Consider the following 27,650-nt stretch of genomic DNA (forward strand, 5'->3'; position numbering starts at 1 on the left):
TTTACCATGTCTGTATTCTAGCCAGTGGGAAGAAGAAAAAGGGAGGGTATATCCCTTGTGGCAGGATCTAAAGTTGCACATACCTATTCTACTTACAACCCACTGGTTAGATCACATGGTCATACCTAGCTACAAGGGAAGCTGGGAAATACAATCCAGTTGGGCAGCCACACACCCAGTTACAGTGTGGGGATTCTACTACTAAACCAAGAGTGAAGTAAGAGAAATCAGGCAACAACCAGTGGCCTCTACCACTACAAGGAATAATGGGGTAGGAGAGAAAGGAGATGAGAAAGAATGTCCTGTAGAACCAAGGCACTTTGCCTTATAGTCTAAAGGAAATAGTACACCAAGACAAACAAATATCTAACCTCCTTACCATGCAAGCTATAAATATAAATCCAACGAGAGTTATTTTGTAATACGCTATTAAAACCAGAATGGCTTATGGTAACAATCTAAACAGTGCAGGGGAAAACTGCAACATACCAAAAGCAGCCAGAAGGCCAACCCTAGAGAGTCTGATCTTCTAGGCCTGAATTAGACTCAGAATGTTTTTGTTTCTTATTGTAAATTAATAAAGGAATTTTTAAAACAAGTATTAAGAGGAATCACCCTAAATTTCAGTTCTTTCTGCTATCTTCCCGGAAAGTGATTTGAGCATTTTCATATATAACCAGTGGTAGAGAATTCAGAAGTAGGAGTCTTAGAACAACCTTCTCCAATTACTTGTTTTCAAAAGGTAGATTAAAACCATTTAATTTGAAACTATAAAATTTTCCAAAAAATGCCAAGTCTAAAAGTTCAATAATGAGAATGTATTATTCAAGGTGGACAAGCCCTAAGCATTGAGTTTTTTAATTAAAAAAAAAAATAGGATGCTTTGGAAAACTGTTTGGGTCAACACACTACATGTGTTAAATGGAATGCTGAAAATGAAATGCATCATTAGCTTCCACACCTTTCTCAGTCATCTACCCCTTCCTATCATTCCTCCTTACGCTATTTCAAAGAATCCTGACTTTAGTTTAGGGTTCCCGTACATTCTTTTTTTTTTTTAAAGATTTCATTTATTTGACAGAGAGAGAGACAGCAAGAAAGGGAACACAAGCAGGGGGAGTGGGAGAGGGAGAAGCAGGCCTCCCGCCGAGCAGGGAGCCCAATGCAGGGCTCGATCCCAGGACCCTGAGATCATGACCTGAGCTGAAGGCAGTCGCTTAACCAACTGAGCCACCCAGGCACCCCGGGTTACCATAGTACATTCTTAACAGAAAGCTTACATCAGAGACAATTTTCAAAAGCTATCTGATCAACAGATACTTGAAAAAAACAAACTCTACAAGTCAAGAGTATAGTTACCATTTGGAAAGCCATTTGGAAAGGAAAATGCCTTGTAAATTCCATCCCAGAGAACCTGAATATAGCTCTTTTCTCCTCAGATACAGGTAGGTTTGCGGCAACAGCATCTAAGCTAAGGAACTGTAGCTCTAATGGAACGTGCATCCTAACCTCGGTCACAGTAATTTGAGTCATTCATAAACTAACACCTGCAGGCCTCTATCCTATGGGGCACATTTCTTTTTCCCTCCACTTGGAATGACCTTCCCTCCATAAACCCTTACCCCTACTTAATGATCATGTTTCAATGTAAATTCAACAGTAATTTCCCCAGGAAGTCACTGCTTCCTTCCTTTGTGTTCTCACCAAACTTGGAAGCTCTGGAATAGAACTTTTACCATGCTGTGTTGTACTAATGCACCCTCTTCCCTTCCACACACTAGCCGAAGAGCTGCTCCAGAGCTTGCTTAGAGCATCTGATCCTTCTATCCCTCTCCCTGACTGGCACAGTGCCTTAACAGAAACAGGCTTGTTAAGTCCTACAGATCGGGATTTGAGTGGCTCTGTCACTTACTAGATGTGAAATCTTGAGCTAATGACCTAAGTACTCCAAGCCTCAGTTTCCCTTAAAGAGTGGTTGTGCTGACCAAGTAAAGTTAGTAATTCTCTGTTGCTTAAGGTAAAGTAGCATCTAAATTAAAAATTCTAAACTAGGTAAGAAGGCTGTCTCTGAGGCCTTAGAAGAGGTGCCAAAGCAAGAATTTGAAAGTGAATATTCCTGAATTTTTTCCTTTAGGAAACACTATAATGCAAATTTAAAATTGGTAATCCGGCAATCTTTAAAATGCTACAGTTAGAGAGCATTCCATATGCTAGACCCACTCAAACATAGCTTGCAACTGACTTGCTATGATGAAAAGCAGCTCAGACTTAGAATAACCTGCTTTTTTCTACAAGGTTAAGAAAAAAGGAGTATTTGTAACCCCAAAATATGTATCATTGAAAACTCATACTATACATTTTATACATTATCTCATTTGATTTTTAACAATTCCTAATAATTCTGAGATGTATGGTACCTGCTGCCTGTTTTGGAGGTGGGGGAGGAGGAGTCACGACTTATTTTACACATGAAGAAAGTTAAGCTTGGAGAAATTATGTAACTTGGTTATAGTTCCATAGCTCATTAACTAGTAGAGCCAAGCCTGGATGCGAAGGCCACTAGTTATACTAGGAACTATGGACACACATAAGATACCTGCCCTACAGGAATTGGCAGTCTGGAGGCATGGAAAACATGAAAACAAAGATGAAAACTCTGAAAATACAGAAGATCTCAAAAAATGTGGTAAATTGTAAGGTTAATAGTACAGATATGTGTTTCTTAATGTTACCGATGTATGACCTGAGCTAGAATTTCTAGAAATGGGGTCTGGAATCTTTATACACCTGATTCTTAATGCACATTCATGCTTCAGATGCACTGGTATAATCAGTATCCAGAAAGACTTTAAGAAGGAGAGGTCAAATTGGCTCATTTTTCTCATTCAAATCTACCTATACTATTTTCTGGTATTTTCCTTATATTCCTTTTAAGAACAATGAAAGACTTCAGTTTTAAATGGCACACAAAAAGTAGCTTTAACTAGAAATGATACCACGAGATCTAAACACATTATTTGAAATCCTAATTTATAAAAGTCATAACCAATTTTGTGTTTTAACAACCATCACAGCAGCTTGCTAACCTAATACTTTGCTGACTATAAACAATGTACAAAGTCAAATTTATGAACAAACTGATAATCTAAATATGATTACACTGCCACCTAGTGCTCAATTTTTACAGTGACACAATCACAATTAGGATTTGGGGGGTAAAAACCCCACAAAACAGTGCTGTCAGAGTCAACAGTTTCATGGTAGAAATGACAACGCTTTGCTTTAAAAATTGACCTTATTTTGATTAGGTGATATCTAATCACCTAATCTAGTGATTAGATATCACTACCAATATCCCAAGGATCAGTGGTAAGATTAAATAGCCAGTGACAAATCATAACACTTTCCATGCTTAAAAAAATCCTGTAATTCAAATAAAAAATAAAATTGACTTTTCCTAGTCAATCAGACAGTTATTACATGTTAAATAGTATTAAAAATAGCCGCAAAATATTGGGAACAACCCAAGTTACAGATGAAACTAAGTATCACACAACCACTTAAATATGGGGGAAAAAATTAAAAGACACTGTTTGACAAACTGTATTTTCCAAAGATGGCAGCAATAATCTCTCTCATCAACATGTTCTTCAGAAACATGACCTAATCTATCTCACACTGAGGGGGTACCTATTTCTCCACCCCTTCCAGTCTAGGTGGGCCCTATGACTGTTCTGACTAATAGATTGCAGAAGTGATCCTATTCCAAGCATTGTCCTTAACTACCTGAGTCCAGCTTCCATGCTTTTTTTTTTTTAAGATTTTATTTATTTATTTGACAGAGAGAGACACAGCAAAAGAGGGAACACAAGCAGGGGGAGTGGGAGAGGGAGAAGCAGGCTCCCTGCCGAGCAGGGAGCCTGATGTGGGGGCTCAATCCCAGGACCCCGGGATCACGACCCAAGCCGAAGGCAGACGCCCAACGACTGAGCCACCCAGGCGCCCCAGCTTCCATGCTCTTGAAACACATGCTCTTGGGGTATTTCTCTTGGAAATCAACCACCATGTATGAAATATGACTACTCTGAGACAACTACGGAGAAACTCTAGAGCATGGCACATCTGTATGGAGAGGCCAAAGGGCAGAGAAGAGGCAGAACTGTAGGAGAGAAAGCCATCGGGGGGGGGGGGGTGGGGGGGGGTGGGGGGGAGGTGCCTGGGTGGCTCGGTTAAGTGTCTGCCTTTGGCTCAGGTCATAATCCTAGGGGCCTGGGATTGAGCCCCGCATTGGGCTCCCTACTTGGCAGAGAGAGCCTGCTTCTCCCTCTCCCTCCGTGTTCTGTCAAATAAATAAATACAATCTTAAAAAAAAAAAAAAGAAAAGAAAGAAAGAAAAAGAAAAAGCTATCATGGAAGTGGGTCCTCCAGGTCCAGCTTGATCCATAAAATCATAATCAACATAAAATGGCTGGTATAAACCACAAAGTTCTCAAGTAGTTTGTCATGTAATTGAAACAGAAACTGGTTCCTGAAAGTATGATGTTGTTTAAGAAAAACTGAAACACTTTAGGCACTGGTTTTGAGACTGAGTGGTGGGCCTCAAGGATCCTATGAATGAAGGCTTGAAGGACAGTGAAAAGAGTGTTGTTAGAGACTGAAGAAAAGGCAGTTTATAATCATGTAAGTTTTTTTTTATTATGAAATTATTTCACTAAAAAAGGTGGTAGTCATGGGCTCTGTTGAGAGGAGTAATATATGGCTCTGAAGATAACAACTGAGCAGTATCTAGTGTTGAGTTTGAAATTAAGAGGAGTTAGTGACAACAGGCTGCCTTAAGTTTAAGCACAAATTAAATATTAAGTATAGAGTTGTCAAGAAAACCAATTCTAAGAGTTCCAGTTTCTAAAGTTGTCGGATTACTTAAATCAGAAGCTACTGAAAAAGCTTATTCAATAAAATGGTATAATCTGAAAAGTTTCATAAAAGGTAAAATGTTATGGCAAGCACATTCAAACCATGTAAACCAAGATTATTTATTAGGAAGCACATGATGACACCTAAATTTAAATCTGCAATCTACTAAGGGCATAAAATTTGTGAAAAAAGTCACAAATTTTATGCCCTTAGGAGATTGCAGAATATTGGCCCAGACTAATTTCTTCCCTGTCTCCATAGCATAAGAGATAAAGGCAGAACTGAGCTGGCAACAGACAGCATACGTCTTTAAACCAACAAATTGATGCAAAGCCAATTAAATATATAATATAATCTCAATTTATGATCAATCTATGGCAGCAATATATGTTTGTGTATATATGTACACATGCACATGTATTTTTAAAATTTAGACTCACAGACTGTCATGTTCATGTTCATTTAAGCTCTTTTCAACATAATTTGATGATCTCCTCAGCAAAATGGAACTTTATTAGCAGACTCTTGCCACCCACCCTCACGGAACAGATTATTCACTTGCAGGACACACTGCAGGTTAAGTTACACAATGAACCACAAATATGTGAATGAAGCTACTGTATATTTTAAAACAGGTGTTACGGGGTGCCTGGGTGGCTCAGTCGTTAGGCGTCTGCCTTTGGCTCAGGTCATGGTCCCAGGGTCCTGGGATCAAGCCCCGCATCGGGTTCCCTGCTCAGCGGGGAGCCTGCTTCTCCCTCACCCTCTGCTTGCCTCTCTGCCTACTTGTGCTCTCCCTCTCTGTCAAATAAACAAATAAAATCTTTAAAAAAAAAACCACAGGTGTTACATCTTATGTCAGAAAAACCAATTATCACAAAAAGAAATTTCTGTATATAGAAAGGAAGTTCAGATTATATTTTTTAATTTTCAAGCCTCACAATTAGGCTAGTTGCTTTAGTTATGATAAAATATAGTAGCTCCAATGCTGGTGTTCAAGACTAATAAGTAAATAAAGCAAACTAAAAGAAAATTAACTTCCTTTGGTTTGACATAAGCAGAAAAATGCAAGTAAAAATTAGGGATTCCAAGCACAAAAAAGCATGTAAACCTTGTGAATTAGATCTTCCTTCTCCAGTTGGTTCATCTTACACAACTATCTTGCTAGTGTGAAGCTGATGGAAGGGCTGATGCAAAATTTCTGCACTATTTTTTTAAATGACTACATTTAGGAGAGCCAAGAAGCTGAAATGATCTTCAATCTTCTGTCTCTGCCTCACTCTGACATACTATCAGTTTGATCTTAATACTGTGGAATTAGAATGCTCTCATTTAACTTAATCGGCAAACATTTCCTGTAAAGGGCCATATAGTAAATATTTTAGGTTTTGTGGGTCAAGAGCCTCAACTGTGGCACTTACATAAAGAAGAAAACTCCACTAATTTTTTGATGAAATTAAAAATTAAAATATAATAGTTTGTTATAATATATATCTACTACTGAGAAAGAATAGAATTCTCTTTTGGGGTGACAATATTTCACTTAATTGGAATTCAGTTAGTGTTCTCTATCATCAAAGTCAATTACAAATATTCATTTGTCAATGCTGTGTTAACAGGATTTTATGTATTTCATTTTTAAAAAAGTCTTGCACACACAGATAAGTACTGCCAAATACTGATATTAATCTGCAAGCATATGATTTTAATTGAGCATATTCATTGCTTGAAAGGCATTTATAGAATTTTATTACATTCTTCTGATATTTTGCCTTTTAACATGTCATTACATTGTAGATTAATCACTCCCAATTGAAGGTTAGGTGGGAGCTCCTTAATTGCAGAGTTAATCGGATTCTGAAATATGAAAATTTCCTTTGCATCCAGGTCTGAAAAACACTGATTAAAATATAGTTTGAGTCTGGAAAATATACCTGCTGCAGACCTGTGTGGGAATGAAGATCCTAGTTCCTGTTTTAACTTCTGACAGCAATGAAAGTATATAAAATACATTAAAGTAATTTGACATTGTTTATGATTCAAATAATGTTAGTTGTTGTGAAACTGACTTTACTACAGTGCAATTTTAACATATAGGCACTGTTTTGCCTTACAATTCTAGGTTGAATTAATTAACTAATATTAGCAAGTCTGCAACAAAAGCTAATTTCTAAAGCCATTCAGTGTACAATAGCAGTGGCTGAAGGCAGTATTGGATTCAGAAAAATTTCAACTTGGCCCTGAGCTCAAAAACAATTACAAGAAAACTTTGCTACTGCTAAGCTATCAAATTACTGTGTGGTAGGCCAAGTCGAGATATTCAGCTTCTATTTCTGACAATGATTCACTGAAATGACAGTTAAGTCCATGAGAGTGAATGAAGTTCACTACTGATACTGTTACTGATCAATAACAGAGATTCAAACCTTTTCTACAATGTATCTGCTGATGAATACAACAAAGAACTACAGGCTTTAAAAATCTTACCTTTTCACCATCTTTGTAAATTTCTCAAACTAAGTCTTCTTCCACATGCATTTTTCGATCAGTTGTAACACATCTTAGAAGATTTCCCCCGCTTCAGGTTGTACTAAATTAGCATTTTTGTAACTTTTTAAAAATAGTTTCTCCTGTAGTTGTTCCATGCAGATGATTCAAACTCTTAAAAACTCTGCACTGACACCTTGAATAAACAACCCAGTAACATCTAGCTAGTCAACAAGAGTCCGGGAAAAATACTTGAAATTTGTCTGGACTTTTAACTGACTATTGATGTTGCTCCCAGGGTCCTCAACTCTTCAAGCAACTGTTTTTGCAGAGAGGCTAATCGTCTTAAATAAGTGTATTTTTTCTGGACATGATTCTTCAGCTACCACAATCAAACACGAATTAATTAACTCATCATTGGTAAATGGCTTTCCCTGCATGGGCTACAAATAAGCCAGTCAGAAACTTACTTTAACTGCAGCCTTATTTTTATTCTTTGATGTTGGTGAAGAAATTCTGCTATGATGAGATATTCCACTTTACATTTTCTAAATTTTCTGATCATTGTTTTTACTGAGTTGGCATGATGAGTGTTTATTTGGTAATGTCAAAGGTTACTGTATTCTTTTAGCAGAGCTATAGTATCACTGCATAATAAATACAGTGCTTTGCCATCTAATTCAATAACAAAATAATCCACACTCCACTGTACCTTAAAAGCATGACATTCAAAGTTGCCTTTTTTCTTTTTGTTTTGACACAATGGGTATGCAATGGTAACAAAATGTTGTAGTATGGAGACAGGCTTTGTACTCAAGATGCTGAGGAGTTGTAACTGCATTACTGGGATTTATAGTGCACTGGGCAGCACTATGACGTGACGAGAACACCACATCTGGTTTCTGCTGCAACTACTAAATCCTGATGTCATAGTGCGAAAGCAGTCGTAGACAACAGATACCAAGCAAGTGTGGCTGTGTCCAATAAAACTGTGGCTGTGTCCAATAAAACTTTATGTATGGGTACTGAAATCTGAATTTGATATTATTTTCATATGTCCCCAAATGTTACTATTCTCTGGATTTTTTTCAACCACTTAAACATGAGAAAGCCATTCTTAGCAGGCAGGTCATATATAAAATAGGTGGTGGGTCATAGTATGCCTGTCTCACACTGAACTCGTTTTACTACGAAAGGCAATCTAGGACAGAAATGACTCCATGTAGACAGTGGAGCTTCACTGCCACACTAAACTTCAGTTTCAGTTTCTCATCTCTAACATGAACATAATATTAGTAGTCACGTCAAAGGTTTCTCTGAGGATAAACTGAGTGAATATGTAAATCATTTAAAACAGTGCCCAGCATATATAAGCTATTAATATTGCTTACTGAGGAGAATTCAATTAATTGTAAGTGGATTTTAGTTCCTATTAGCAACTCTGTATGATATAAAACTCCCACTGGAGGTCTGAGGCGAGCAGCCTACTTGGATGAATATTACAGATGTCTCCAAGTAAGACAATTCCATAATATATCATCACCAATGTTTCTGTTATACGTCCCATAATCCTACTAGCACTTTCATTTCTAAGTATTTTTGTTTTTTTAAAGATTTTATTTATTTATTTGACAGAGAGAGACACAGCGAGAAAGGGAACACAAGTGGGGGAGAGGGAGAAGCAGGTTTCCCGCTGAGCAGGGAGCCCGACGTGGGGCTTGATCCCAGGACCCTGGGACCATGACCTGAGCCGAAGGCAGACGCTTAATGAGACTGAGCCACCCAGGTGCCCCATTTCTAAGTATTTCAAATGGCTAAGTATTACTCCTTTTTTCAGGTACTAGCTGCAACCCCACCATAAGAATAATTTCGAACAGACCATCTCTATTCAAAATTTGGCTATGTATCTGGATAAGTGAGCAAGTAGGAACAAAATGAAAATTTTAAGAAGCAGTTTTTTTTTTAAAGATTTTGTTTATTTATTTGACAGAGAGAGAGAGAGAGCAGGAACATAAGCAGGGGGAGTGGGAGAGGGAGAAGCAGGCTTCCCACCCAGCAGGGAGCCTGATGTGGGGCTCGATCCCAGGACCCTGGGATCATGACCTGAGCCGAAGGCAGATGCTTAACAACTGAGCGACCCAGGCGCCCCATGAAGCAGTATTTTTGACAATTTTATACCAGAAATTCATAAATAAATCATTCTATGTAAGTGATTGGCTCCGTTAACTAAAAGGCCTTGGATGAGACTCAGTACAGATATACCTTTATTACCCTAAAACAAATCTTGTTTAAAGCCACAAAAGTTAGATTAAACTTACTCAATTTCTTTTTAAAGACTTAGTTATTTTGAGAGAGACAGAGAGGGAGAGGGGGCAGAGGAGAGGGATAGGGAGAGAGAATCTCAAGCATACTCCACGCTGAGCACAGAGCCTAATGTGGGGCTGGATCCCACAACCCTGAGATCATGACCTCAGCCAAAACCAAGAGTCAAATGCTTAACTGACTGGGCCACCCAGGCACACCTTATTCATTATTTCATATGCACAAGTTTCACCACCACCACCCCAGCACCCCCATCAAATATTTAAGATTAAGGACTCAGGAGGGATACCCGGGTGGCTGGCTCAGGTCATGATCTGGGGTCCTGAGATCATCGAGCCCTACATTGGGCTCTCTGCTCTGGGGAGTCTGCTTTTCCCTCTCCCTCTGTGCTCACTTGAGCGCTCTCTCTCTTGCTCTCTCTCTCAAGTAAATAAAATCTTAAAAAAAAAAAAAGACTAAGGACTCGGAAGACTAAGGACTGGGCTTTTTCTTTTGGATTGGTTGTCTCAATTTTAAATGTTCCTTCATACTCCACATTATGAAATATATACATTTGTATAGACAAAAAATATGGTATCTCTAACTTTACTTTTGTTTTTTTTTTCCTAATTCTTCTTGTTTGTTAGTTATATAAATAATTACCTGTAGGGAAAAAAAATCAAAATGTATTCATTAAAAGAAACTTTGGGAAATATACAAAAACAAAGTACCCAAAATAGTGATTTCAATTAAAACCACAGTAACTGCTCACCTACAACCAGGCCACATTCTGGACAGATCATATCACCAGCTCTGTAGTCCTCCACTAAAATCGCATCTGGATGGTTTGGACACGTGACTCTTGGAAGAGCATCCAAGCTAAATGGAAAAAAAAAAAAAAAAGAATTTTTTATATTCCCCCAACCAACATGTAACAAAGTAGTCTTTTGGGGGCAGGGGGAGGAGGGGTAAAGAAAGATTTTGAACACTTTCCCAATACTACACATGTATAATACACTTAAGCTAAATCTTCAAAGTAAACCAGTTACCCAGTTAGGTAACTTTTAATTCCAGCTAGTAATTAACAGATTCCATTAAAATTGTTTTTTCTAACAGTTAGGTTTGCAGACATGGAAGGCTTTAAAAACCTAAATGGAAAGTCAGTCTTTTTTCTCTTAACAGGAGGCTACTAAGATCTTTAAAAATCTTGATTAGCATAGAAATGAGTAGCTACCATAATAACCTGTGACATTTACATATAGTCACCTGGTTTGTGTGACCTACCACTTATTTCTCTGATTAGAGAATAAATTTCAAGTCTGTTTTTTTTTTCCTACTTGCTGGATATTTTAGTAATAGATTTAGAATAGTACACTGAACCTAACAGGTAGATAGAGGAGGGTGATAGATGTGTCTCTGCTGAACTTAAGACCTGAGGATTTCATTTAGTCCAAAAAATGAGTTTGCTACCATTCAAGAAATGGTTTCAAAAGCTACTTTTTAATCTATTTGTGATAGTACTAATTTGCTCAATTATTCTATTTTGAAAATAAAGCAGTTTGGGGAAGACAAATCAATCTTAAAAGACACAAAAGAATCAGTTTTACAAAAGCAACAGAGGGGTGCCTTGCTGGCTCAGTGGGGAGAGCACCTGACTCTTGATCTCAGGGTTGTGAGTTCAAGCCCCACATTGGGTATAGAGCCTACTTTAAAAAAAAAAAAATTAAAATTAAATAAAAAGCAACAAAGATATTTAACATAGATTTAGTAGTTATTTCCCTCACAATCATTAAGTGTTTGGTATCATAGAAAATAAGCCCTCTTTAAAAGTTTACTTGAAATACTACAGCACAAGGTTATGTTATGGCCATCACAAATATACATCTAGGGGTGCCTGGGTGGCTCAGTCTGTTAAGGGTCTGCCTTCGGCTCAGGTCATGATCCTAGGGTCTTGGGATGGAACCCCTCGTTTCAGTCTCTGTCTCCCTCTCCCCCTGCTCTCATTCTCTCTCTCTCTGTCTCACTCTCATGTGCTTAATTAAATCTTTAAGAAACAAAACAAACCCCCCCCCCACAAATATACATTTAAAAGACATCATTAACCATTCTTAGAGTAAGTAAGCAGGTATTTGTGGTTTTGGATAAATTTTCTAATGTCAACAAATATAATTCAGAATGTTAACTCTCAACATAGGTGATTCCCACTGAAAAACTAATAACCCACATTCCCAAAATGTATATATTCAAATTAACCAAAACATGTCTTGGATCTTTTCATTGGGAAAATGGAGGAACAGAGGTTTGTTTTATAGTCACACTTATTCCATAAATTCCTACTACGGAAATATTTTAATACATTATGACAGATAAATTAAGAAATTAGTATAAATTATGAAAAACTATGTTGAAATAAAGGAAAATCTTAGCAGAATAAAAGTAATGACAAAGAGGCAGCTATATGGCACACAGCATACAAAGATAAGGACTAATATATTTTGCACTATTAAAAAGTATGTTGTGCACATATATAAATGATATGTAAACATCTCAAAGATACGCTAAGTAAAAAGAGTAAGTTAGGGATTTTTAAAGATTTTGAGAAAGAGAAAAAATGTGGGGGAGAAGAAGAGAGAATCTGAAGCAGACTCCACACTGAGCACAGAGCCCGATGTAGGGCTCAATCCCACAACAAGGGAGATCATGACCTGAGCCAAAACCAAGAGTTCGATGCTTAACTGACTGAGGCACCCAGGCGCCCCTAGGGATTTTATACAAAAATGGAAAAAAATATGAATTACAGTTATACTCAGGAAAAGGTTAACTCTCAAAATGCTATCAAAAGAAACTAAACATAGAGGAAACCACAGGCCATTTATATAAACTTTAAAGTGGGCAAAACAAATCTATCATGTTAGAAGTTGGGATGTGTGGTTATCTTTGGAAAGGGGGTAATGGCAGAGGTCACAAGGAGGCTTCCAGGATGCCAGTGGTATTTAATTTCTTGACCTGGGTGGTAGCTATGTGTGTGTGCTCATTTTGTAACTGAACTGTGCACTTAAAATGTCTGTGCTCACTTCACGAAAAAGGTAAAAAGCAAGGTAGCAGACGGTGTTTACAACAGACTTTGGGGGAAGAAGAGAGGTTAGCGCTGTTTGTTAACCATGCTTGTTAAACCAGAGAATCATTAGGAAAACAGGAAGAAACTGGTTACAATGGCTGCTTTGGGGGAGAATTAGATGGCTGGGAGCTAGGGAAGAAAAGAAACTGCTTTTCACTTTTCTTCTTGTTTTTGCACTATTTGTGTGTGTTACCTAACCAAAATAAAATGAATCACAATAAAGTTGTCAACTTTAATCAGAATACCCACAGGAATACAAAAGAGGAACCACAAGAGTAGGGTAGTGGGGGAAGTAAGGGAGAGAAATGAAAGGGAAAGAATGAAGTGAACAACAACCAATGACATTAAAACAATTTAGAGTCCCTAAGGAACCAGATAAATCCAAATCTCACTTTATAGCTATCACTTATTGGGTGCCTACTGTGTATCTAGTACTACATATATATTATTAATCTTCAAAGCAACCCTGCAAAATAAGGGTTATTTCCCTTCTAAAGATTAAGCTCCGAGAATGATTAGCCTAAGATCACAGAATAGTGGTGAAGTTTAGATCTGAACTGACAACATTTGTGCTTTTCTCTGTGAAAACACCGGGCAGTTTCATAACCTAGTAACTGCATCTTCCTCAGGGGGTAAAAAGCTAAAGGCAGAAATACTAACATTTACCTTTGTTCTCACTGGTAGAAAAACTCGAGATGGACAACTGCAATGACACATATATTTAAGACCTACACGTGTCCAGAAAAAATTTATTTCAAAGATTATTTTTTAACATATGAAGAAAATAAAGGCACACAAAGGAAAGTGTATTCTTCTGGTAAAGAATCAATCACATGAACTTACTATATTTAACTGCTGCAAATTTTTCTTACAAACACAATTTCCTGTCCTATTATATGGAAAAGCTATGCCCAAATATGACCACACTGACCTTTCAGATCTACTGTGATAAGAGAACGTAAGTCGTATTTAGGTGTCTTTGGGTAGCTAAAGTTTTCCACTTACCTACGAAGCCTTTCCCAACAGAGCCACACCCAGATAGAATGATTGAGCATTCAATCACAGAATTACAATCAGTAAACAAGAGTGTCATTGGCTTTAAGAGTTGTTTCCAAGTTGTTTTACCTAATGCTGCCTCCACCAACACTTTTTTTTTTTTTTTTTTTTAAGTACAGTAACATAAAGCAGTAAGTCTTAGGAGTTAACACAAAAGGACCTGGACTTCTTCAGTTTGCTATTTTGTGATAATGGCTTTCATTGGGAACTCTATTTCATAGATAACAAGTTCGGTGAAATTATGCCAGAGTTACCTCTCAGAGGCTATAGAACTAAGTTGATACTTTTAATACATTATGAGTTAACTAGAGGCCAATTGTGTGATAACAGGAAATAGATAAGAAATTCTACACTTTGTTCTAACACTAACCTTGGAAAAGTCAACACTGGCATGACTCAGTTTACACTGATGCAAAAATACTAATATCTACCTCATAATGGTAATGAGAGATAATTAGGGTCTACAAGCATTTTTCAGATCACAGGATTAAAGGCTGCCTCTAAGGGCACTGCATACATTTCCTGTAGATATGAGTACATCACATTTTAAAGAATATATTACAGTGACTTCCCAGCATATGTAAGTAATTTTCTGCGGGAAAGATTTTCTTCAGGAGTATGCAGAAGACATTTGTAAAAAAATAAACCTCTTAGAAGGGAACTTATCAACTCTTGAAATGCCCTAGCTTCCATTTCAGAAGGCCTCTGGGATGGTAATCAGTTTCCATCAGGCTGACGTCCCTAACTTTCTAGCTGTCAGATCGATAAGGGCCTGGAACTAACCCTTTCCCGCTCTTTGGAAAGGATGGGCTGGTTGAGCCACAGCTGGAAAAACAAGCGTAGAAAAAATTAACAAGAAAAAACACGGTTAAAATACTCAAAAAGGAGGCGAAACCAGGGGCTGGGGACACAGGGGCCCCCACAGGGTGGTGCCTGGGTGAGAAAACAAGCCGGGACGCTGGAGTGGTAACGCCGACGGCTCGGTACCCCCTGCGACACCCCTGACAGCCCTGCCGTCTGGAAGTGCCTTTGTCCGGCTCCGCCAGTCCGCCGCCTCTCCCCGCGCCTCCCGAGCGCTTTGCCCGACGCGACAGCCCCGGTGGCCGCCTCCCAGCTCTGGCACTCTCCGCCCGCCCCTTAGCTAGCCCGGCTCGGCCGGACATACTAACCGGCTGGTAGACGCCATCTTCACGGCCACTGCGGTCCCAGCTAGAAGCCACAACAGACGCACCAAGAACAGGAAGAGATTGTGGCGACGAGACGCTCCCAGACGGGCTTTTATAGGCAAGCCACCCACGCAGTCGTAATAGGGCGCGGCTACGGATCGGGAGAAAGGCCAAGAAAAGTGAGATTCTGTACGCCACGTGCTTTGCGTTTTTTTTATTTTCCTATTCCGTTTCTGTGATTTGCCCTGCCGCTGAGCGAATCAACAAAACTACCTAGGAAAATTCTCAAGGCAACTCTACAAACGGGCTACACCAAAGATACCCTCAACTGGACTGAGTTAAAATACAAAGACAACCCGGCCTTCGTGGTGGGGGCAAAGCCCACATTCCCGAGGGTTTACTACCCACCTCCCAGCCTGCTGTCAGTTAGGCCAGTTTGAGCGCAATCCTTACTTGCCCAGAGGGGCGATTCCACTTAAGGAATTTGGAATAAAGAGAGAAATTCACTTAGGTCAGCCAGAACAGGTGTCAATGCAGACTCTGTCATCAGCTAGCAAGCTGTTTCTTCTTAGGCACATTCCTTCTCCTTTCCGTGCAAGGGGTAATAATATCTGCTTTGCATACCCTTTTAGAGCTGGCAGGAGATGAAACAAAACCTTGTGAGAGCACTCTGCACCCCTGAGGCAGGGAGATGTGGGCCCTATCCTAATTTTTTTCCATGGCCTTTGCAAATTTGGCTGATAGCCGAAGTACAGGGAACTTAGTAGAATGTTTGATACCTCAAAAGGACCCTAGATTTATTAATTAGCCAAACTAACGTCAGAATAGTAATAATAATAACAATACCACCACCAATCTGCTGAAAATAAACCAACTTTGACCCTGTGGGAATCAGAGGAAAGAGGGTGCTCCAGGTTTCTATGGGGATGAAGACTTAGAATATAGTGGCTGCTTTGTTCTCTTGGGCTTGGGACCTAAATGCCACTGAGCCTTCATTGTTTTCTTGAAAGGTGGGAAAGGCTCGCTTCCTCAGAAAGAACAAGGGGTGTAAGAAGCAAAAGTTTAGGAACTGAAATCTGAAATCCGGCTGGAGATGGGAGAACTTCTTCTTCTTCTTCTTTTTTTTTCTTTTTCCAGTCTTCCAATCTGTAATTCTGTAATTTAAAAACTTGACTGACTATTTGACTGTACTTTGGCTGGTGGGGGGGTGGGAGGTGGGGTTCTCCCTTAATATCTGGAAAAGCTTCAGAAATGCCGGTTCATTTCAGCTGTGCCAAATGCAAACAGAAAAGGGCTTGGGGGTGCTCCACCCCATTGGGGCGGGAAGTTTTTATAGATACAGCACTTTGACTTGGGAGCAAAAGGGGGAGCGGAGGAGGAGGGCAACTAGACACCTCTGGAAGATCAAGAATAAGGACCTACCACCTAATGGTTTATGGTAGGCATTCAGTAATGTTTGCAGAAGAAAGAAATCAGAGAAGTTGAAACCCCAGAGGAAAGAAGCTGGGCAACCTGTTAAATTACTTCTGCCCCCACCTGGAGGGTCTCTTATCTGTCATAACCTAGTTAGGATTTCTTTTATATTAAAATAGAACAATTTAGGTAGGTCATTCTTTTTCTTTTTTTGTACAGCATAGGCAATTTATATAGCATTTTCATCAACATTTATCCCATTTAATCTTTACATCTGATCCTAAGATTAAAAAACACAACATACACACAGACACACAGACACACACACACACACACACGCACATAGAGTTGGGGTTTTATCACGTAGGAATCGTGACCCAGACTAACATGTACCAAAACTTCTGGTTTGTCAGTATCCTCATTTCTATTTAACTTCAATATGTGAATGAATTAAGTAAACTAAGTCATTCAAATCAATTATTTAAATTAATTCATCTTTTTTAACTTAAACATTTATTTTAAAAGTTCACATTACTACTGTAAAATCAAAATTGATGTGCTAGTTATTGTTCTTCTAAAGTATAAAATGCTTTACATACTTAATAAATAATTTTTGACAAGTTTATGATCCACCTAGATATGTTTTTTTATTTATTGAGGTATTACATACCGCAGAATTCACCTGTTTAGAAGTCAGTGACTTTCAGTAATTTAACGGTTTTTTTTTTAAGATTTTATTTTTAAGTAATTTCTACACCCAGTGTGGAGCTTGAATCCATAACCGCGAGATCAAGAGTCACATGCTCTACTGACTGAGCCAGCCAGGCACCCCTTTGGTAATTTTACCAAGTTGTGCATACATCCCTAATCCACTTTTAGCACATTTCCGTCATCCCAGTAAGAGCACTCATGCCCAGGGGTGCTGGGTGGCTCAGTAGGTTAAGCGTCTGCCTTCGGCTCAACTCATGATTCTAGGGTCCTGGGATCAAGCCCCACATCAGGCTCCCTGCTCAGTGGGGAGCCTGCTTCTCCCTCTCCTCCCCGCTTGTGCTCTCTCTCTCTCCCAATCTCTGTCTCTTCACTCTCAAATAAATAAAGAAAATCTTAAAAAAAAAAAAAAGAGCCCACTCATGCCCATGGACAGTTAATGCGAATTCCACTGCCAGCCCCAGGAATCACTTTTCTGGACTTTTCATGTAAATGGAATCATATAATATGTGGTCTCTTGTGTCAGGCTTCTTGGAATAATGTGGTGGAGGTTCATTAAATCTAGCTTGTGGCCTCACTTTTGGAAACATTGAGAGAAAATGACATTTTCCTAACCTAAGCAAGACTTGACAAATATTTGTTTAGAAATTATATGACATATTCTGCTAGGCTAGGAAGAATGGAGGATTCAATGAAATGTATGGCCAGATCTGACTTGGACTCTTGGAAATGGGATGAAATGCCCAGAATATTAGATAAGCCTCATGTGCCTGGTGCCTCATGTAATAGGTATTACTTCTAGAAATGTGAGGGTTTTTTTAATTTTTCAAAATTTTTATCATACACAAGGATGTTCAAACACACTAAAAATTAGAGGGTATAATGTAATGAATCTTCATTACCTCTCTTCCTGATTAAACAATTACCAAGATTTTGCCCCATTTGTATCATGTATCCTTTTCTTTACGTCTCCCCTTGCTAAAGCATTTTATTTTATTTTATTTTATTTATTTTTAAGTAGGCTCCATGCCCAACATCAAGCTTGAGCTTATGACCTGGAGATCAAGAGTTGCATGCTTCACTGACTGAGCCAGCCAGGCTCCCCTAAAGCATTTAAAAAACAAATCCCATCTATCACCTTGACTCATACATATTTTAGTGTGCCTGTCTAAAAAATATGGACTTGTAAACCTTTTTTAATATAACATTATAATACTTCCTGTATTACCAATGATATCTTTACACACTGAGTTTTCCATTGGTGGTTGTCCTGGGCCTGCTTTGTGGTGGTTTGGTTTCACCAGGCTGAACAGTAAGACCTTGCTGAAGGTGGCAGGGAGCCAGAGAGGGAAACGGAGGGCCCCACATGCAACTGCAAGAACTGAGGTCCTTATGCTTCAGGCCATCTCTTAGGTACCTCACATTCCGCTTAAGTTATCTCCTTCTTGGTTATCACATCAGGCAAGATATTATTCTGCTCCTTCTAAAGTCTTAGAGAGGTTGAGTAGGTAAAGCGCCCAGAGTCGCACGATAAGTTACTGGTGGAGGTAGAATTCAAGACCAGAAACGCCTGACTCTAAACCTTTCCCCCTTCTATGTAAGCCGACTGTGTAACTGATACTGCAGGACTGTATTCGGGGACCCAAAGTCCTGTGCCCTGGGAAATATAGATTATATTTGTAGAGGCGTTCACTATCGTTTTGACTCTTTAATAAAGACATAAAGTTTTCTTCAAATTCAGATAGAAGTAGTAATAAAAATTAATAATCGTGAAATTAATAATAGCAACATATGCCCCTAGAGTGCTTGCTATGTGCCAGGTACTATTTTAAGGCTTTGCATTTATTAACTCATTTAATCTTGCCAACAACTCTATGAGCTGGATACTATTCTTGTCCCCATTTAATAGATAGGGAAATTGAGGCACAGGATGTTTAAGAATAGCCTATAATCACACAGCTAGTAAATGGCAGAGCTGGAATTTGAACCCTGGCAATTTGGCATCAGAGTCCATGCAGTATGCTTCCTAATAGAAACTCAATGTACAGAAATTCAATTTACAGACTTTAGGATCAAGGAATGGATTCAACAAGCAGTGTACCTGGAGCAATCATGTGGGCTTGATTTTACAGGACAGCTGTGATCTAAAATATTCTGATCAGCTGTCTGCATAAAGATACTTGTGTTTGTCAGACTGTGTGCTGCCTACACTGAAATGTGCCTGGCTCATCTCCCATTGCTAAATGTACTTGCATATGCGATCCTGAATTTAACTTTTCCATTTGTTTGTTGATTTATGTGACATCTTTTATTACCCAGTATTGGCAGCTAGCTTGTCCTCCACTTGAGAATAAAGCTAGCCTTTCACTGAGAAAAGCCAGTAGTTTCTCCACATGCTAGGAAGTAGAATTTAGGCTTAAAACATTAATAATATATAAATAGAAAATATTAACTGTCAGTTATCTCCTTACAGGATCAGGGAGGAAGCTTGATAGAAATTAATTCAGTTTTTAATTCAATGTTCAGTGAGTAGTAGTTTTCTTTTAAACTTCTAATGTACTCTGATAAGGGGAGCCTGGCTGGCTCAGTAGGTTGAGTGTTTGCCTTCTGCTCAGGTCATGATCCCGGGGTCCTGGGATTGAGCCCCATGTTGGGCTCTCTGCTCAGCGAGCCTGCTTCTCCCTCTCCCTCTGCCTGCCACTCCCCTTGCTTGTGCTTGTTCTCTCTCTCTTTCTCTCTATCAAATAAATAAACAAAATCTTTAAAAAAATCACTGATAAAAGCAAAATGAAACAAAATAACTTTAAAAGGTTCATATTAATAGCCTAGTGACTATTAAAATTAATATTTTTCCAAAAAGATATCATTTGGCATTAAGCCTGTGACATCAAAAGTTATGCTGCACTGTTTAGTGATGTTTTATCCTATGTCTTAAAACTAATATTGCTCCCAATTACCAACTGTCTCATTTTATAATAAGAAATATGGGGAAATTGAGTGATATATGAGATTATAATTTCCTAAAGATGTTTTTAAGCACATTTACTGTAGTGTAGATAAGATTCACCTCTAAAGTTTTCCTAATGGTTTTTTTTTTAACTTTTTTTTTAAGATTTTATTTATTTGACAGAGAGAGAACAAGCAGAGAGAGGGAGAAGCAGGCTCCCTGCTAAGCAAGGAGCCCGATGTGGGACTCGATCCCAGGACCCTGGGATCATGACCCGGGCTGAAGGCAGCTGCTTAACTGACTGAGCCACCCAGCCATCCATCTCCTAATGGTTTTTGAGTGCCCTGATGAACTCTTGGGAAAAAATGAGAACATGAAACATGTTCATGTTCATGTGACATGTTACTTGACACTTTCTTAAAGACTAAATTTTAACATTAGGTATTTACTGTTTCCATGAAAATCACATGCTAAAAACCTTATTGTGGAAAATAAGTACCTATTTTCAAATGATCTCATGTGATTTGAACATTAAATGAAAACTCTGAAAGTATTAGTTATAAAGGATGACCACGTGACAAGAATATAAAATTGCTCCTCTCATTACTGTCATGCATTGCTCACTATTAGAAAGCAATTTGGCATTACTCCAAGAATGATTTAGACGTTAAAGCTTCTTGAGCCAGTAAGCCCACTTCTGAGAACCAGAGTAAGGAAGTCATCTAAACTATGGGAAGCCATGTTCATGAAGATGTCCATTGCAATGTTATTTATAACAATATAAGATTGGAAGCAAGATAAATGCTACAAATAGGAAGGTTGTAGCTTTGGTAGTAATACTACAAAACAGGAAGCGATCTTTACCTTTGAAATAGGGGAACAAAATACAGAAGTTCCCTTAAGTCTTAGTGCAATTTAAGTGGTGAAACCAATGCATGTACTAAGGGCCTGTTCTAAGCAATGCTTGACCACAGTCCATTCTATTACTTCAGGTGCTTGAGAGGAAGCTGCAGTGAGCTTACTGAGGACTGAGGCATCATAATTTTCCTCCAACCTTTGTGACTGACTAATCCTTTGCGCACAGAAGACACCCCATGAATGTTGGTTCATGTGAGTTATTGGTTGAATGAAGTAATATATTTAAAGTATCACTATTCTGATGTTCTTCACAATAATTAGACCAAATTAGTGAGATTTACCAAGAGGATTTTCCCATTTATGGCTTTTCCTTTTTCTTTTTTTGCTTCCTTTGTGCTTTCTCTCTTCTACAAAACTGTCCATTATACCGGCTCACTCTAGCTATTTTCTGACCTTTCCTACCTACCATTTTCCTCCTTCACATTAATGAGATGAAAGGACCCTGCCCCACACTTGTGAAGTAAAGCATTTGCCACCCACTGTTCCACCACTGATCTTAGTCAAGACGGGTAGTCTGCTCAGTGCCTCATGTTCAGACATCACAAGAGTCCCTGCTCTCATTACTGGTATTATTAGCATCTGAGTACTAACACGTGCTCACGGCTAACCCAGATCTCTTAATGACCGACAGTAAGAGAGCAATTCCCAAATAGAGCTTAGTAGAGGTGATATTTGGTACACCATCAGTTATAAAGAATACCTTTCCTGGGGTGGCTCTTTTCAAGTTAAAGAAAAACCAAAGTAAATTTGAATGTAGCTTTTTAATTAAAACGACAAAGCTCACAATGGGTTAGCTATCTTCCACTGTTTTAGTGACTTTATTCTATGGCATTGGCATCGAGATGCAGCATAAAACATGCATAACAAGCCCATGTCTCTTTTTGCATTCATCTGTTCTGAACACTCAGGCTAACTTTGGAGCCTCTCATCAAATGCTCGCTTCTAGCAGGTCTGTGGATTATCATCTTTCCTCTTTTGGTCCTGTTAAAATCTTGCCATACTCTTACATTAGTGTTGATTTTGCAAATGAGGGAATGGTTATATCTTTCTGCTTTCTTTCCTCTTATGTGGAAGCTAACATTAAAAAAAAAAAAAAGATGCCCCACAAACCAGAGGTCACGAGTTTGATTTTACAATAGAAATCCTGAGAATTTCCCACCAAACTAAATGGTCATACATCTCCACATCTAAAATAACTAGACATGCTTGATTCTTTCAAATATTCATCAAATTGTTCCAGGGTAACATATTAGCTACACTTCAATGAGAATTAAAGTTAAGTTAATGAGAATTTAGGTATGGCTTGCTTTCAAACTACTAAACTACACTGTGATAGATCATACTTTTAAGTACTTTTATTTAGAACTCAAAAGTGTTTTTGATCTATTAATGGAGAAATGTATTTTTTCATTTAATTGTAAATCCTGATTATGAAATAAAAATAGAGAAAGATTATGTGTCTTCTTAAGATCAATCATCAAGCACTGTAGACAGCTACTCCCATTTCCTGAACAAAAGGTGATGCCTGAAAACAGCAAAAGGGACACCATACCACACTGGTGGTCATTCAGTCCCTCAGATTTCCCAAACTCCCTCCCACCTCAGCACTTTGGCCAAAAGATGGCGCTGTTTCCAGCTCAAATGACACTGCCATATTCCAATCGCATAAGCACTAGGCCTGTTGAAAATATTAAACAAATTTTTAATTTGGGAAGTTAAAAGTATTTAAAATTCTGAGCACAAGAAAAACTGTGTTAAAATTTTTATATGTTCCAATATCTAATTTGCACATTCAAATTCATGTAAATGTACCCGTATTGTATGCAGGCATATTCATCTACTCATGTGTTTTTGTTTTATTTGTACAAAGAGATCATATTCAGTAGTCTTAGTTATTTTTCAAGTGGCAGAAATGAAATGCATTCTTTGACTACATATCAGAATCTATTTAACTATACCACCAATAATGGAGGAATTGGATATTTCCAGGGTTTTGGTTTTTTTTTTTTTTTGTATTATGAACAATGCTGTCATGAACATTCTTGTTCATATTTATGAGTGAAATTTTACCTGTTAAAAGAGCATAGAGTACCTATTCTTCTGAAGCTCTTCCAAAAAATAGAAATGGAGGGAAAACTTCCAAATTCATTCTACAAGGCCAGCATTACCTTGATTCCAAAACCAAAGACCCCACTAAAAAAGTATTATAGACCAATATCCCTAATGAACATGGATGCAAATATTCTCAACAAGATATTCGCTAATAGAATCCAACAGTACATTAAAAGAATTATTCACCATGATCAAGTGGGATTTATTCCTGGGCTTCAGGGATGTTTCAATATCTGCAAAACAATCAATGTGATACACACATTAATAAAAGAAAGGATAAGAACTATATGATCCTCTCAATAGATGCAGAAAAAGTATTTGATGAAAGACAGCATCCTTTCTTGATAAAAACTCTCAAAAAGTAGGGATAGGAGGAACATACCTTAATATCATAAAGGCCATATACATGAAGACCCACAGCTAGTATCATCCTCAATGGGGAAAAACTGAGAGCTTTTCCCTTAAGGCCAGGAACACGAAGGGATGCCACTCTCACCACTGTTGTTCAACATAATACTGGAAGTCCCAGCCTCAGTAATCAGACAACACAAAGAAATAAAAGGCATCCAAATCAGCAAGGAAGAAGTCAAACTTTCACTCTTCACACACGACATGATACTGTATGTAGAAAACCTGAAAGACTCCACCAAAAAATTACTAGAACTGATACATGAATTCAGCAAAGTCGCAGGATATAAAATCAACATACAGAAATCTGTTGTATTTCTGTATACCAATAATAAAGCAGAAGGAGAAATTAAGGAATTCATCCCACTTACAATCGCACTAAAACTGTAAGATACCTAGGAATAAGCCTAACCAAAGAGGTAAAGATCTTTACACTGAAAACTATAGGACACTTAATGAAAGAAATTGAAGAAGACACAAAGAAATGAAAAACATTCCACGCACATGAACAGGAAGAACAAATATTATTAAAATGTTTATACTACCCAAAGCAATCTACACATTAAATGCAATCTTAATCAAAATAACACCAGCATTTTTCACAGAGCTAGAACAAACAATCCTAAAATTTGTATGGAACCAGAAAAGACCCTGAATAGCCAAAGTAATGTCGAAAAAGAAGAGCAAAGTGGGAAGCATCAGAATCCCAGACTTCAAGATGTATTATAGAGCTATAATCATTAAGACACTATGGTATTGGCACAAAAACTGACACATAGATCAATGGAACAGAATAGAGAACCCAGAAATGGACCCACAACTATATGACCAACTAATCTTTGACACAGCAGGAAAGAATATTCAATGGAGAAAAGACAGTCTCTTCAACAAATAGTGTTGGAAAAACTGGACAGCCACATGCAGAAGAATGAAACTGGACCACTTTCTTACACAATACACAAAAATAAATTCAAAATGGATGAAAGCTCTATGTGTAAGACAGGAAACCATCAAAATCTAGAGGAGAACACAGGCCACAATGTCTTTGACCTTGGCTGCAGCAACTTCTTGCTAGACACGTCACTAGAGTCAAGGGAAACAAAAGCAAAAAACAACTATTGGAACTTCATCAAGACAAAAAGCTTCCACACAGTGAAGGAAACAGTCGACACAACTAAAAGGCAACTGACAGATGGGACAAGATATTTATAAATGACATATTGGATAAAGGGCTAGTAGCCATAATCTATAAAGAACTCATCAAAATCAATACCTAAAAAACAAATAATCCAGGTAAGAAATGGGCAGAACACATGAACAGACATTTCTCCAAAGAAGACATACAAATGGCCAACAGACACATGAAAAAATGCTCAACGTCACTCATATATATATGTGTATTTATATATACATATATATACATAATGGAACTTATGATATGTTTCTCTAATTTATCATCTATATCCTCCCATAATATACATTCCATGAGGCCAGGGATTTTTTATGTTCTGTTCATTGCTATATCTCCAGCACCTAAAGCAGAGTCTTGCATATAGTAGGCACTCAACAAAAATTTGAATTTCTGCAAATGGAATTTGGCCCTCAGAACACGTGTGCCGGCTCCTGCAAATGCAAGGAGTGCAAATGCACCTCCTGCAAGAAGAGCTGCTACTCCTGCTGTCCCGCGGGCTGTGCTAAGTGTGCCCAGGGCTGCAGCAGCAAAGGTGCATCGGACAAGTGCAGTTGCTTGCTCTTCAACAAAGATCCACTGGTTCTTTGTTGTTGTTTTGTCTTTAACCACTGGCTCTCTCCTTGGCCCATGTCCCTCACTTAGGAATGATTTCTTGAAGTACCAAAGATTGTTTCTAAAACTGCAGATATGACTAGCATATCTCAGAGTCTTCTTCCAGGCTTCTGAATCTTCTGTGCTGAGGGATCCAACTAATCAATAATGGACTCTGATCTCTGGAAGCCCAGTCCCAAGATACAGAACTCAAAGTTGCAATTGGCTCCTGGCTCCAAGATAATTAGTGGTCTGCAAACATTTTTAAGTCAGGTAGTGCATATATACATGTGCAAATACACACACATGCCCCCTCCCCCAAAGCTTGAAATTACATCCATCTCCCTTTTGGGCAGTTAAATATTTTTAATCATGGTCTGCTTTTCTGTCTAAAAGGAAATTGAAAGGATAGCTCCACCCCTGCTCTCCAAGCATGGGGAAATAAGCACTAAATCAATACAACATTTCTGGAAGGCAATTTCACAATACCTATCAAAATGTTTCCAGCATGCCTTTTGATGCCCTGATTCTATTGCTAGGTATTTATGGTCTTTTCTTTCTGTTAATATTTTTTAAATTTAAATTCAAGTTAGTTAACATATAATGTAGTATTTGTTTCAGGAATAGAATTTAGTGATTTGCCACTTACATATAACACCCAGTGCTCATCCCAACAAGTGCCCTCCTTAATGCCTATCACCCATTTAGCCCCTTTGCCCCCTGCCCCCCCCCAGGAACCCTCAGATTGTTCTCTTAGCTATAGAGTCTCTTATGGTTTGCCTCCCTCTCTGTTTTTATCTTATTTTTTTAAAAGATTTTATTCATTTATTTGAGAGAGAGAGAACAAGTGGTGGGGAGGAGAGGCAGAGGGAGAGGGAGAAGCAGGCTCCCCACTGAGTGGAGAGCCCAACGTGGGGCTCAATCCCAGGACCCCGAGATCATGACCTGAGCGGAAGGCAGATGCTTAACAGACAGAGCCACTCAAGCACCCCAGTTTTTATCTTATTTTTCCTTCCTTTCCCCTGTGTTCATCTGTCTTGTTTCTTAAATTCCACATATGAGTGAAATCATATGATATTTGTCTTTCTCTGACTATTTCACTTAGCATCATACCCTCTAGTTCCATCCACATTGTTGTAAATGGCAAGATTTCATTCTTTTTGATGGCTGAGTAATATTCAATCGAATATATATGTCACATCTTCTTTATCCATTCATCAGTCAATGGACATTTGGGCTCTTTCCATAGTTTGGCTATTGTTGATAGTGCTGCTATAAACATCAGGGTGCATGGGCCCCTTTGAATCAGCACTTTTGTAACCTTAGGATAAATACCTAGTAGTGCAATTGCTGGATTGTAGGATAGCTCTATTTTCAACTTTTTGAGGAACCTCCATACTGTTTTCCAGAGTGGCTGCACCAGCCTGCATTCCACCAACAGTGTAAGAGGGTTCCCCTTTCTCCACATCTTCGCCAACATTTGTCATTTCCTGACTTTTAATTTTAGCCATTCAGACAGGTGTGAGGTGATATCTCCTTGTCGTTTTAATTTGTATTTCCCTGATGATGAGTGATAGCGAGCATTGTTTCATATGTCTGTTGACCATCTCTGTCTTCTTTCAAGAAATATCTGTTCATGTCTTCTGCCCATTTCTTGACTGGGTTGTTTTTGGGTATTGAGTTTGATAAGTTCTTTATAGATTTTGGATACTAGCCTTTTACATGATAAGACATTTGCAAATACCTAGAAAACTAAACAGTTTTCATGAGGTTTGTATTCTTTTATGCATATATTGGTCAACAGAATGCTCTAAGAATAATTATAAAAGTGATGTTATAATAAATCATCTCAGAAATTCATACGCAAAATGGAGTTGTTGTTTTAGAAGATACAGCTCTATGGTTTCAGGCTAAAATATGATATTTATACTTTTAATGGCTAACTAATGAGAGGGATTAAAGAGTTTGTGAAAATAATGCTTCAGACAGGATATCCACTCTCACTGACAAAAGGACAAAATTATTCATCTTTTTATCCATGAGATTTTGCTACAAATGAAGTTTTACATATTATAAGAAAAAATGCTTTATCTAAATGTAAAGTAGCAGCTGTGTAATATGATGAAGTTAATATTGATTAGAAAACCCAATTATTTCTACAATTTATTCTGTTGTATCCCAAGATAGCTGTTTGTCAGCAGGTGAACTTCCTATTTAATTGGCATGATTGAGTAATTAGATGTATTCTCAGAGCAGCAATAAAATGAAATTCTCATGTCTTAAGAACATGGTTGAGGTTTTTGTTTTGTTTCGCCCTTG

General features: G+C 38.2%; 1 protein-coding gene across 1 annotated transcript in view; it reads right to left on the bottom strand.

Moving 5' to 3' along the window:
• The window catches only part of GTF2B (general transcription factor IIB), a 33,447-nt gene extending 17,628 nt beyond the window's left edge, over positions 1-15,819 (bottom strand). The window contains exons 1-3 of the mRNA XM_027581005.1: positions 15,496-15,819; positions 15,046-15,193; positions 10,475-10,581 (exon numbers count right to left, since the gene is read on the bottom strand). Coding sequence (XP_027436806.1) covers positions 10,475-10,581; positions 15,046-15,062 — 124 coding nt within the window. The 5' untranslated portion in view covers positions 15,063-15,193; positions 15,496-15,819. The remainder of the gene's footprint in view (positions 1-10,474; positions 10,582-15,045; positions 15,194-15,495) is intronic.
• Between the last annotated feature and the right edge of the window lie 11,831 nt (positions 15,820-27,650).

The sequence above is a fragment of the Zalophus californianus genome, chromosome 4 (genome assembly GCF_009762305.2).
Source record: "Zalophus californianus isolate mZalCal1 chromosome 4, mZalCal1.pri.v2, whole genome shotgun sequence".
Taxonomy (NCBI): Eukaryota; Metazoa; Chordata; class Mammalia; order Carnivora; family Otariidae; genus Zalophus; species Zalophus californianus.